The following is a 13,521-nucleotide window of genomic DNA, read 5'->3' as shown; positions in this document are numbered from 1 at the left end:
AGATATAAGGTCCTTATAAAATTGTATTTGTAAAAATGAGTTCTCATGGTTGTTTTAAGTTAATTTCAAAGCCTGATAGCAACTATTTAAAAAAATAACTTTTCCCCAGGTTTCTAGTCACAGCATGATTTCATTTGAGTTTGGATTTGTTTTTACAACATGGTAAAGGAAGTTTGGACATTTGTATTTAAGCTTATTCCTTCTGATTGACTTATTAAACTGAATTTATTATAATTTGCTGTTTAAATATTCAATTTGGATTGACCATACTGTTACCCAATAAATTAATAACTTTCCCTTGATTTGCAACAAAATTTCTCAATTTTGGAATTTATTTTTTTTAAAAGCAATTGGGGTTAAGTAACTTGCTCAAGGTTACATGGCCAGGTGTTTCTGGGTGGGTGCTAAGTATCTGAGCCCGGATTCGATCGCTAGGTCATCCTGACACTGGAGCCGGTGCTCTTACTCGCTGTGCTACCTGGCCGCCCCTCAATTTTGAAATTTAAGCAGAAATTTTCGTAATAAAATGCATGTGTACCATTGGTCATATTTTCCTTTCTGTCTTCTCTCTTCTACTGACTAGTAGAAAACTTTAATTTTAATAACTATTAGGTGATTTAATAAATAAAACTGTATTTTCCCCTTAAGCATGTCTGACTTTTCCACTTGAAACCACTGTTTCCTTTGACAAGTTACTTGCCTTCTCTGAATCTCAATTTACTCATAAATAAAATTCAAAGATTGAATTCAATGACCCTTCAAGCTGTGACCCTAAAAGCCTCATTTTTTCATATTCCATTTATTTCTTATATCAGAGTTGTTCTTTATTCAGGATGTTATTATCCTTGTATTTGTAATAAATGCCTAGTTATTAAAAAATACACTTACTGTTGTTTAAAAGAGTGTTTCACTTGTGCACTAATAGACCATATTTTAGTCGGTCAATTTTATTATAGAGTAACCTAAATGACTGTTGTAGCTTGATAGTATAGTGGATATGCTATAGGAGTCAGGAGGACCTGATTTCAAATTGGGCCACAGACACATAGTAGCTTTGTGACTGTGGGTGAATCACTCAACACTGCTTGCCTCAGTTTTCCTCATCTGTAAAGTGATGATGATAATAATAGCATCTTCCTCCCAGTGTTATCATGAGTATCAAATAAGACATTTGCAAAGCACTGTACAAACCTTAAAGTGCTACATACATGCTAGTTATCATTATTATTTATAGCTAAGTGGGCTTATTTATCAGATAACTATTCCTTAAAATTGAATAGAGAGTGAAATGATGAGTGCCATTCTTCTTCCACTTACCATCTTTCTCCATAAAGAAATTATATTAAAAGAAGGTGGTATATTTCAGCAAAACCCTTTTCCTTTGCAATTAAGTGAAGTTTCACAAGACATAAGATATTGATCCTATGCTTGCACTGGGCAAATTTCAACTATTTTACATTATAATTATTTTCTTCTGTACTTTATTTCCCGAGTTAGTTTGTAAATTCACAGAGATGATGTTTCTTTTTTATCTTTGTATACCTGGTATTGAGACTGATTTCCCTATAGGTAGGGAAAGATTCTGGAACCTGGCAGCATGAATTTCTGGGAAATGTCGTTTAGAACATTCAGTTGTCCTGACTACCCCCTCTTTGAAGGCTCAGCAAACTGATGGGATAAAAACTCACACTGTATGTCAGAACTATGGTTCCCTAAAATCCATGCCTCCAAAACCTTTCCCTGAAGACTGAGAAATCAGTCCTAATATCCAATTCATTAATATCTTTAAAGAAACTATTTTTATTTATAGCCTCACACAGGATTGGTCCTTAATAAATCCAACATGAATTAATACATAAATCAACATATCAACCCAGTAAAGGGGTAGGATAATTTGTAGGCCATTTTGAATTTGCATTTAGTATCTGGTCTGTTCTTTGTCAGTGAAGTAAGCATAGGATTTGGCCAACTTTTTGCATTCTTCTTACCAAACGAATTAATTTACTTATTATTTTAATTTCTATAAGTTAATGATAGATTAAAATACTCTGTTGTCTTACATGGATTTTACAATATTTATTAAAAATTTTTTGTAGAATTTAATGTTATTAACATGGTTTTCAACAGCAGTGATTCCTAAAAATATCTAGTTGACAAATTTTTTTAAACAGTCACCTTTGGAGACATCATATTAATGTAGTTTTGTCTGTTACATAAAGTAAATACTGGCTTTGATTTAAGAATGAGCATTTGCCTGTATCCTATGAATGTTCCTAACACTTCTATAAGAAGTATGGCCCATTTGTCAGAATACAGGATTTTTAAGGAGATGAGGAATCTGTAGGTTATATGATAATGCTCTATGAGGGTGGCCTTTTAATATTTTCAAAACTATCATTATCAGTAGTACAGCTTAACTTATGGAACTGTTGGGAGCATCTGTTAATCTTCATAAAGAACTTTGAAATATAGATGGATGTTACTGTAGTTTTATAAAATGAGGTTCTATTATTTTATCAGCATTTTCTTAATTATTGTAGTCTAATGATAAAAATATTTGCAGAATGGTTAGTGAAACTCATTTTTAAATTTGTGGCCTTTAGAATATGACAAATAAATTAAAAATTATTTGCAAATAGTTTGACTCTTCCACTTTTTCCTCAAAAACCAATTAAGGGGCAGCTAGGTAGTGCAGTGAATAGAGCACTGGCCCTGGAGTCAGGAGGAACTGAGTTCAAATATGGCCTCAGACACTTAATACAAAAACTAGCCATGTGACCTTGGGCAAGTCACAACCCCAATTGCTCTCCAAAAAGCAAAAAAAAAACATAAAAAATAAAAAGCAATTAAGATTTATAAAGTAATAGTGATTAGAAATGCAGCTGAATTTAATGCATACTTAGTATAATACTCAATCCTAACTACTCCAATCCCATTTACGGGTGAGGAAACTGAAGCCCAGAAGGGTTTAAGTACTGTTGCTACAAAGTCCCACAATGGGTGCTCATGGATTCATAGATTTACATCTGGAAGGGCTCTCAAACATCATTTAGTCCAGTACCGTCATTTTTGCAGATGAGGAAACTGAGGCCCCCTAAAGTTAAGGGTCTTTCTCAGGGTTGGGGAACCTGCAGCCTCGAGGCCATATGTGGCCTTCTAGATCCTCAAGTGCAGCCCTTTGACTGAATCCAAACTTCACAGAATAAATTCCCTTAATAAAAAGATTTGTTCTGTAAAACTTGGACTTGGTCAAAAGGCGTCACCTAAGGACCTAGTAGGCCATGATGTGTGGCCTCAGGGTCACAGGTTCCCTACCATTGGTCTTGCCCAAAATCATGCAGGGAGTTAAGTAGAGGAGCTAGGATTTGAAATCCAGGTCCCTTTGTTTCCAAATTCAGTGCTCTTTAGCACTGTTGGCTTTCCCTTATTTATTATTCCCTTAATTATGGTCCCAGTAACAACCAATATTTATATTGTGTTCTCTCAGATAGTTCAGAAAAGGCCCAATTATTCATTTGTGGGGTAGGTGTGAACTTGAGCAAGGAAAATCTTGCATTGAGACAGTGACTAGTCACCATTTTATATGTTTTATTTATTATTTTTTATCTTAATTCAGTTTACATAACATAGCCTAAACTTACTTTAGTCCTGACCTCTTTACTGATTATTTATAGAATCATAGTCCATTATTTTCATTTTATAGATGAGGAAACTAGAGACAGTACTATAAAATGGAAAAAGTGCTGGATCTGGAGTCACAAGACTCAGGTTGAAGTCCGGGCTCTTCTGCTTGATAGTTATATGACACTGGGAAAGTCACAGCCTTATTGGGCCTCAGTTTCCTCAACTGCAAAATGAAGGGATTCAACTTCAGTAACCTCTAAGGTCCCCTCCATCTCTAAACTTATGATCCCATGACCTATATTCCATTCCTGTTTCTTCCATTTACTGCAGCCTTGGGGAAGTCATTTAACCTCTCTAGGAATTAGTTTCTTCTTCTGGAAAATGTACTAGATGCCTTTTAAGATTCCTTCCAGCTTTTATCTATTTGTCTGAAGCGCAGAGGCAAAGTGATTTGCCTAAAATTTTACAGGTAACATATTAGCAAATTATTGTTGAATCTGTCAAAATGTTACATTCTATTTGTGATTTTCTCTTACTTCCAAGATTTCTTTTTAAAATGCCTTTTCAATATACTAAGATCAAGTAGGGTGGTAATAGTTATCAGGTAAATAAAACAATAAATAGTGGTGACTAGGTGGCGCAGTGAACAGAGCACCAGCCCTGGAGTCAGGAGGACCTGAGTTCAAATCCAGCCTCAGACACTTAACACAAAAAAAAACTAGCGGTGTGACCTTGGGCAAGTCATATAATCCCAATTGCCCTGCCTTCCCCCCTCCAAAAAGCAAAAAAACAAAAAAAACAAAAAACAAAATAAAACATTAAATAGACATTATTATCAATACATGTATCTTCTATTATTTTGCTTATATAGAGCTATACATATGTGCATATTATATTATTTTGTTACTATTTAATGAACCCTAGAGTCACATACCTTAGACAAGAAGTTGAGTGACACATAGTCTTTGAATTGTTTTCTCTTGTATAATTTGTTGGGGAATGGACTTTTTGAGGCAGCATTTTCCTCTGTTGTTTGTCAAGTACATACATAAAACTAAAATTATTTGAAAAAGACTGTATATTCCAAATATGAGGACAGTTCATACATGAACTAGATTGTCTGAGGCATGATAAAGTGCAAAATGAAAATAATTGTGTTGTAACACCTCATGTATATACTTTATTGTTCTTAAAAAACATTTTGAATGAACTCCATTTCCAAGGGCATTGCCTACCAGCATGTCATTTCAACAGTAAAATGTAAGAGTTGTAATGAAATAAAATTAGGATAACCATAGACTATGTGTGTATGACTGTAAAAATGTGGTTTAAAAATGGTGTACAATGGTAAAGCCTCCTTGGGATAATGTAGATACTAGTAACAATAACTATTTTTCCTTGACTCTGTTTCAATACAGCTGATGCTATTAATAATGCAGCTGGATTTGGTTTTAAGGGCTATGATAAAAATGGAGAAGAATGTTGGGATTTAATTTCCAATTTGAGAATCCAGCAAATAGAGGTAGGTTTATGATGAAGTTGTTATATAGTACTTCATATAACTAGTTGTATTGCTTAAGTTCCAATATCCCAAGTGTGGAATAGAAATTTTTAATAACACTATTTGAAGATATGTAGTTTGTGAGTCATTTATAAAATTCAGTATATTGAAATCCATGAATTTTAATTTATCCTCTAGAGGGAAAAAATGGACATATTAATTCATTTCCACAGGCACTGCCTGCTAGCATGTCACTATAGTATTAAAATGTAATTAGAGTTATAATGAAATAAAACTAGGATAAAATCAAACTCTGTGTGTGTGTTTGCATCTTAAAACTAGCTGAAACCTTGACCTCTTTATTTTATATCTGAGAAAAATAGACTCAGATGTCAAATGAGTTGCCCAAGGTCACACAGCTAGTAGGTAGGATTAGAACTCTAATCTGCTTACTCTCCATGCAGTGTTCTTTCCGTTGCATCACACTTCATCTGCACTGTCCTTTACCCTTGAATCTGTTTCTCACTTCTTTTTCTTCTTCCTCTGTTCATTCTTTGCCAAGCCCCAAATTGAGCTGACCTCTATCGTCTCCCTTCTTGGTTTCTATTCATATGCTGCTTAATTTACAAGAAATTGTGCTGACTAGGTCAGTAACAGAATTGTTATTTTAAATTCACCTGGGCTGTCAAGGCTTCACAGACATCTTTTTATTCTTCCCTCATTTACTATCATCCTTCCCATAGCAGCCATTCCAAACTTTCTCTTACTTCTTCAGTCCTTTCCCTTGATTTTGGGAGAGTAGATATCAAAGAGTTCAATAGAAAGGAGGAATCCCATAGACTAAAATTCTACAAAGGAAAACAACCCAGGAAGCATGGGAAGGCAGGGACTGACTTTTGTGCCTTTTTATAACCCCAGCATTCACTTAGCACAGTGCCTTACAAATAATAGGTGCTTAATAAATGCTTACTGACAAACTGACTGACCAGAAAGAGAAGAAATCCAGTAAGGAAGAATAATGGGAGTTGGAGCTGCACAGAAGACTCACCATCAAGCTCAGATTTTTACAGTATCTATACAAAGAATGAAAGTAAGAGAAAATAACACACTCAATACAAAAGCATAGCACTTGTCCTTTAAGGATAATACTAGAAGTGCTAAAGCTCAAAATAAGTTGAGGCAAGAAAAACCAAGACAACAAAAAGGGTTCTGTATTGTTTTTAAACTATATTGGGGAAAATAATATCATAGAAGAGACAGGACTACTACTCAGGGTGGATAGGACAATGACAACTGACAACAGAAAGAAAACAAAGCTGTTTTACTTTTAATTTGCTTCTCTTTTCTCCATTAAGGAAAATGACCCTTGATCTGGAAAGGAGAGAACAAAAGTGGCTCTTAGAATAATTAAGGAGATAGTAAGCACTTAACTGTCTTTATTGAACTCAGGTCACCTGACCCAGAGCAACTACAATTATAGGTTCTGGGAAAATGGCAGATGTGACTGCTGAGTAATATTCAGATCATGGAGAATGGAAGAGATTGTGCATCAAGATTGAAGAGAGGCAAATGTCCATTTTCCTCCAAAAAAAAGTAGAATCTGAAAACTATAAACTACTGACCTTCTATTCCTGGAAAATCTAGAATAGATTAATAAAAGATGGTTAGTGAACATCTAGAAAAGAAGTGATCACAAAGAGCTATTATCACTCATGAAAAACAGGTCAGGCCAGACTAACCTTCTATCTTTCTTTGATGAGTAGTTCAGAGTAGTAATGTAGATGTTTTTAAATTAAGTTTATATTGTTTATTAATAGGCTCTAACAATAATAATAATAATCTTAGAGGATTTCACCAAAGGGGTTCTGCAAAAGTTTTGCTTACACTGCCACTTTGGAAAATTGTGAGGCCCACTGGACTAGGCATATTTAAAATTTGATAGGTATAGAACTATTTGAACGTCAAGATTCCTAGAATGGTCAATGGTTCAACTTCAGTTTGGAAGGTCTCCAGTGAATTCCCCACAGATCTAAGCTTACCCTATGATGTTTAACATTTTAAATAGTAAATTGGATAAAGACATATACATATATCACATTAGCAGTTGATATATAGCTGAGTGATTGCTAACTCACCAGATGACAAAGGACCCAGTAAGAATTTGACAGGTTAGAGCATTGGGCTGAATTTAATAAAATTCAATATGGATAAATGTTCAGTTGCTCAGTCATTTTCAGTCATGTCCAACTCTTCATGACCCCATTTGGGGTTTTTCTTGGCAATGATACTGGAGTAGTTTTCTATTTCCTTCTCCAGCTCATTTTTATAGATGATGAAACTGGGCCACACAGGATTAAGTGACTTGCCCAGGGTCACACAGCTAGTGTTTGAAGCTAGATTTGAATTCATCTTCCTGAGAATGAGTCTTCCTGACTCAAGAGCTGCTAGAAAAAATACATACTTAGCCTTGAAAATTTTTCTTCACAAGTTTAAGCTAAGCAAAACATTGATTGGTCAGATGACAATTTGTCTGACAAATCTAGAATTTTGAGTGAATATATATGTAAGCTCAATATCAGTACACCATATGATATGGCAGTTGAAAAAAAAATCAATACAGTATTACACTTCCAGGAATAAGGAGGTAATAATTACACTGTTCTCTGCCCAAGTCATACTACATTTATTGTTCAGCTCCAGATGTCACAATTTAGGAAGGATTTCAGTAACATGGAGAGTGTACCAAGGAGGGAAACCAAGATGGTAAAAAGCCTTTTATCCATGCCCTATGAGGATCTGCTGGAAGAACTAAGGACATTTAGTTTGAAGAAGAACAACAGATTCAGGGAGGACATAATAGATGTCTTCAGATTTTTGAAGTGCTGTTCTGTGGAAGCAGGTTTAGACTTTTTGGGCCTCAGAGGGAAGAGTCAGAAAAAATGGGTGGAAGATGCAAAGAGTCAGACTTAGGTTTGATGTAAAGATAAACTTAATAAAAATTGGAACTCTACTGAAGAGGAATGGACAGCCTCATGAATGAGTAGCTTGATGGAAAGTCTTCAGACAAAAAGTTACTGACCACTTATTGGGTCTGTGGTACTGGAGATTGATTTTAAGCTCTGGGTTGAACTTCAGTCTTCTCTGATTTTCATTTTCTCTAAATCTGTTGCCTCCTTCCTTGCTATATTTCAGGATTAACAAAAGTATCACTTCAAACAAAAAAGAGTGTTTCAGTGTGAAAATCAAGGGGGAAAAGAGGCTAAAAAAATAGAGATGAATTCTATCCCATGCCAGTCAGGCAATAGGCATTTATTAAGCATGCACCTTGGGTGCATACAAAGAAAAAGCAAAACAGAAAGTTGGAGGACAGTGAACAGTTTTACACAGAAAGAAGAGGAAAGAACCCTCAACACTAGGACCTAAGAAACCATTTGAGGTTCTTTCCATAGAAGAGGAAGCAGCCACTTGTCCTATGAGGAATAATAAAGTAAATCCACAAGTCAAATCAAGTCAACAAGCATTTGTTAAGAGCCAGCGATGTGCCAGGCACTGTGCTAAGCACTAAGGATTTTTTTTTAAAAGAAACAATCCTTGACCACAAAGAGCTTACAGTTTAATTGAAGAGATGTTATAACATGGAAACAACTCTGTATGAACAAGATATGGATAGGGTGAGATGGAAATAATTTCAGATGGAAGTCAGTAGCATTAAGGGGATCAGGAAAGGCTATCTTTAGATGGTGGGAATTTTAGCTGAGACTTGAAGAAAGCCAGGAAAACCAGGAGATTGAGCTAAGGAGTGAAAGAATCCTAGGCATGGGGAACAGCCAGTTCAAGAAACAGCATTACAAGAAATGTGCAAGAGGCAGCTAGGTGGCACAGTAAATAGAGCATCGGCCCTGGAGTCAGGAGGACCTGAGTTCAAATCCGGCCTCAGACACTTAATGCTAACTAGCTGTGTGACCTTGGGCAAGTCACTTAATCCCAATTGCCCAGCCTTCCCCCCTCCAAAAAAAAATAAAGAAATGTTCAAGAAACAGCAAGAAAGACCAGTGAATCATAGAACACATGGAGTGGGGCAAGATGTCAGAAAGACTGGCAAGGTAGTAAGGGGCCAAGTTATGATGGGCTTTAAAAGCCACAGAGAAATATTTTGGTGGAAAATATTCCATAAGGATCAAGGGGAAAAGTGATCCCTGTTGACAGATACTTGGGTAGCTCTTCATCCACTGATAGGATTCAGAAACGTCTTCGAAGGATAGATATGTGAGACGGAATAGGGATGCCCAATACTTAACCTAGATGGATGATTACTGTATACTTCTTGTGATTCATGTGAGCACAGTGATGCTGTGAGGAACAACCTAGAAGATGACAGCATCACAGGCAAGAAATGAAAGATCTTGGAGGCACAGGTGGTGGTGTCTTCTGACTCCAAATCCTGCATTTTTCCATTGAACAGTTCTATTGATATGTTTACATATATCAACCGAATTAGAGATCATAAAGAATAGCTGCAGGGTCAGGAAAAATAGTAATAATGACATCCCAAGTTCACAGGAGACAAAATTCAAGAAATGCGTTTGTAATAAAACACATGGCCTCATACATCTCTAAACTAATACACTAGTAGGTAACAAATGAAAAGAACTATCCAACACAAGAAAGCAAATTTGAAGCAGGACGTGGTGACCCATGCCTGTAATCACTGCTACTGAGAGAGGTTGAAGCTGGAGGACTCCCATGCTTCCATGTCCTTATCTAGACTTTGAGAAATTTACCCAGAACCCAGAGGTTTCACTCCTCTACTTAGATGTTCATGAGTTCATAAGGGGCAGTGTGGTGAAACAAAGAACAAGGGTGCCACTTGTTTTGTTAAGAGCTTGAATTTCTGACTCGCCTTAAAACCATGGTAAAGGTATAATAAACAGGTTACTATTCAGGCTTAACTGTTGAATATATTCATATATTTTCATTTCTTAGATCTGAAATGAGCCATTCATTTACCAGGTGATAAGGAAGTCTCTAACAGCCCTTGAGCTTGATTTTTATTTCTGGCAAAATTCTGCGACATATTATTTAAAAGACTAATTATTAAATGTCTTGCAAAGGAAGCTTTGAAAAGGAAGGATTGGCATTGAATCAAGAACAGGTCTTATATACTAGACTAGACTTTATTTCACTTTTTGACAAGGTTAGTAAGCTGGTAAAATTATGTAGCTGTGGTTCAACTAGATTTTAGTAAAGCAACTGATAATGTTTCATTCTCTTGGAAAAAAATAGATTTGAGCTAGACACTGTTTACAATGAAATGAATTTGACCAATATCTTATACTATTTACAAAGATAAGGTCAAAATGGATACATAACCTAGATATAAAGGGAAATATTACAAAAAAAATTGAAGAACTTGGTACATATTGCCTATCAGATTTATAGATAACTGAAAATTTTATAAACAAACAGGAGATAGAGAGCATTGTGAGGCATAAAATAGATAATTTTATTACATTAAATTAAAAAAATTTTGTACAAATAAAACAAATGTAGCCAAGATCAGAAGGAAAGCAGAAAACTGAGAAAAAAATTATAGACAGTTCTTCAGATAAAGTTCTCTTATCTCAAATATATAAAAAGAACTTTGTCAAATCTATAAGAATATAAGTCATTCCCCAATTGATAAACGTTCAAAGGATATGAACAGGCAATTTTCCAATGGAGAAATCAAAACATTTGAAAAATACTCTAAATCATTATTGATTAGAGAAATGCAAATTAAAACTACTTTAAGATATCATTTTATACCTATCAGATTGGCCAAAATGATGGAAGGGAAAAGTGACACATGGAGAGGATGTGAAAAATTAGGACCTTAATTCATTGTTGGTCGATCTGTGAGCCGATCCAACCATTTTGGAGATTTGGAATTGTTCCCAAAGAATTATGAGACTGCCTCTACCCTTTGACCCAGCAATGCCACTATTAGATCTGTTTCCCAAGATGATTAGGACAAAAGAAAAAGATCTCAAACATTTATAGCAGCTCTCTTTGTGGTGGCAAAGAACTGGAAATTGCAGGGATGTACGTCAATTGGGGAATGGCTAAATAAATTGAGGTATATGTTAATGATGGAATATTACTCTGCTATAAGAAATGATGAGCTCAGTGATTTTAGAAAAGCACGGAGAGACTTCCCCAAAATAATGAAGAGCAAAATGAGCACAGTGTATACAGTAACCGCAATATTGTTTTAAAAACAACTTTGAGCAACCAAGTCATTCTATTATAAGTACCCAGATTAACCCCAAAGATCCTATGAAGGAAGATATTTTTTTGCATCCAGAACACATGTTCACACACACACACATATCTAATAGTAGCTGTCTTAAAGTTTGGGGGGATAGGGGTAAAAAAAAAAAGAAAGTTGTGTGATAACTTTGTTGTAAAGTTTGAAAGGAATAACAAGTTGTACATAATGAATCTGCAGTTTCAGATGCAATCCTATTTTTCTATTCCACCTTTTTATGGAAATGCTTGTTTTATTTCTCAAGTTCAGAATAAAATGAATAAAAAATAATTAAATGGATTTGGAACCATATGAATGACAATGAGAAGTCATTAATAGTTTGATGTCAACTTGGAAGTTCCCAAGGAGTGTGCTTCAAGGATACATGTTTGAATTACTATTACTTTACATTTCTTATCAAAGCCTGTGATAAGGACATATAAACCATACTCATCTGATTTTCAGATGATGGGGTGAGAAGATAGCTAACACACTAGATGGCAGAGACAGAATATATAAAAAATCCTCACCATTAGATGAGATCAAATAAAATTAAATTTAATAGGAGTGGAGGCTAGGTGGTGCAGTGAATAGAGCACCAGCCCTGAAGTCAGGAGGACCTGAGTTCAAATCCAACCACACACACTTAACACTTACTAGCCAGTGACCTTGGGCAAGTCACTTAACCCCAATTGCCCTGCCCCCCCCCTCCAAAAATGCAAAAAAAGAAAAAGAAATGAAAAAAAAATTAATGGGAACAAAAGTAAAGTTTTACTGAGGTACAAAGGTTATATTTAAACCAGGATATGGGTAGTCCATAATTCAGCTAAAAAGGACCTGGGTTTTTTTATTTAGTGAACAACCACCACAAAGTGAGTCAATAATTAATTTGGCAGGGAAGAAAGCTAATATACTCTTAGTCTACATCAATAAAAACATATCACTTGAGTTTAAGAGATAATTTTTCCTTTAGTAAACATTTGATAGTAAATTAGTTGAACATTATTAAGTTCCTACTATGTGCCAGGCACTGTACTAAGCATTAGGGACACAAATGAAAAAAAAAAGCCTTCATCCTCAAGGAACTTACAATCTAAGGGAGAAGACAACACAAAAAAAAGCAAGCTGAAAAATAAGGGAGTGGTACAAGGGTAGGATGAGCTAGAGAGAAGGCATGATGGAGAAGTCCAGAGGAGTGCAGCCTATTGAATGAATGGTTGCTTGTAGCGAGCCCAGTATAGTAAGTAACATATTATGAGCATGCTGCAGTGCTCTGAAGAGAGTATTGTATACCAGTTACAGATATGGTTTGTATAGAAATTCATTTTCAAGTGTAAAAAGTATGCTTTAATTAAATGCATAAGTTATTTTAAATGAGTGAATATCATTTATCTTTGGAATTTATTATTTTTGTTGGTCCAAAATAATAAGAACATTTTTCTTACAGTTTTCAACAAGTTTTAAAATGTTTCTTGACAACTGGAATATTCAGACAGCTCTTTGGCTTAAAAGGTATGTGTTTTTAGATATATGATTCCTATCAACCCACTCTTTGTTGACATTTTGTATTTTTCTCCATTGAAAACTACTGAGTTCTACTCCTTGGCTAAATTAGTAATGTTTTCCATGTTTAATAAAATAGCATTCTGAGTAGCATTAGGGCTTATTCTGATTTTATGATCTGTATGAAATGGGGGTAATCTCTTACTACTACATTGATTTTTGAGGATAAGAGGAAGCATTACATTATATTTAATTTTTTTAAATTTTATTTTAGTTTTCAACATTCATTTCCACAAGATTTTGAGTTCCAAATTTTCTCCGCATCTCTCCCCTGCCCCCCACCCCAAGATGGCAAACGTACTTATTACTCCTTCCCCCAATCTTCCCTCTCTTCTATCCCTCCCATGCTTTCCTTATCCCCTTTCCCCTTACTTTCTTGTAGGGAAAGATGGATTTATATACCCCATTGCCTGTGTATCTTACTTCCCAGTTGCATGTAGAAACAATATTTTTTAACATTTGTTTTTAAAATTTTGAGTTCCAGATTCTCTTCCTTCTTCCCTCGTCACCCACCCCTTTGAGAAAACAAGCAATTCAGTATAGGCAT

At 35.2% G+C, this 13,521-nt stretch overlaps 1 protein-coding gene across 2 annotated transcripts in view; it reads left to right on the top strand.

The window, feature by feature from the left end:
- MBOAT2 (membrane bound O-acyltransferase domain containing 2) overlaps positions 1-13,521 on the top strand; it is a 178,502-nt gene that overhangs the window by 152,453 nt on the left and 12,528 nt on the right. For both annotated transcript variants that reach the window (XM_069064801.1, XM_069064802.1), the window contains 2 exons: positions 5,043-5,146; positions 12,859-12,923. In XM_069064801.1, the coding sequence (XP_068920902.1) occupies positions 5,043-5,146; positions 12,859-12,923 (169 nt within the window). The remainder of the gene's footprint in view (positions 1-5,042; positions 5,147-12,858; positions 12,924-13,521) is intronic.

The sequence above is a fragment of the Petaurus breviceps genome, unplaced genomic scaffold, assembly GCF_028583685.1.
Source record: "Petaurus breviceps papuanus isolate PSGF00001 unplaced genomic scaffold, PetGlider_PUasm1.0 90644, whole genome shotgun sequence".
Lineage (NCBI taxonomy): Eukaryota > Metazoa > Chordata > Mammalia > Diprotodontia > Petauridae > Petaurus > Petaurus breviceps.
Note: the sequence above shows the minus strand (reverse complement) of the source record. Positions and strands in the feature narration are given on the sequence as shown.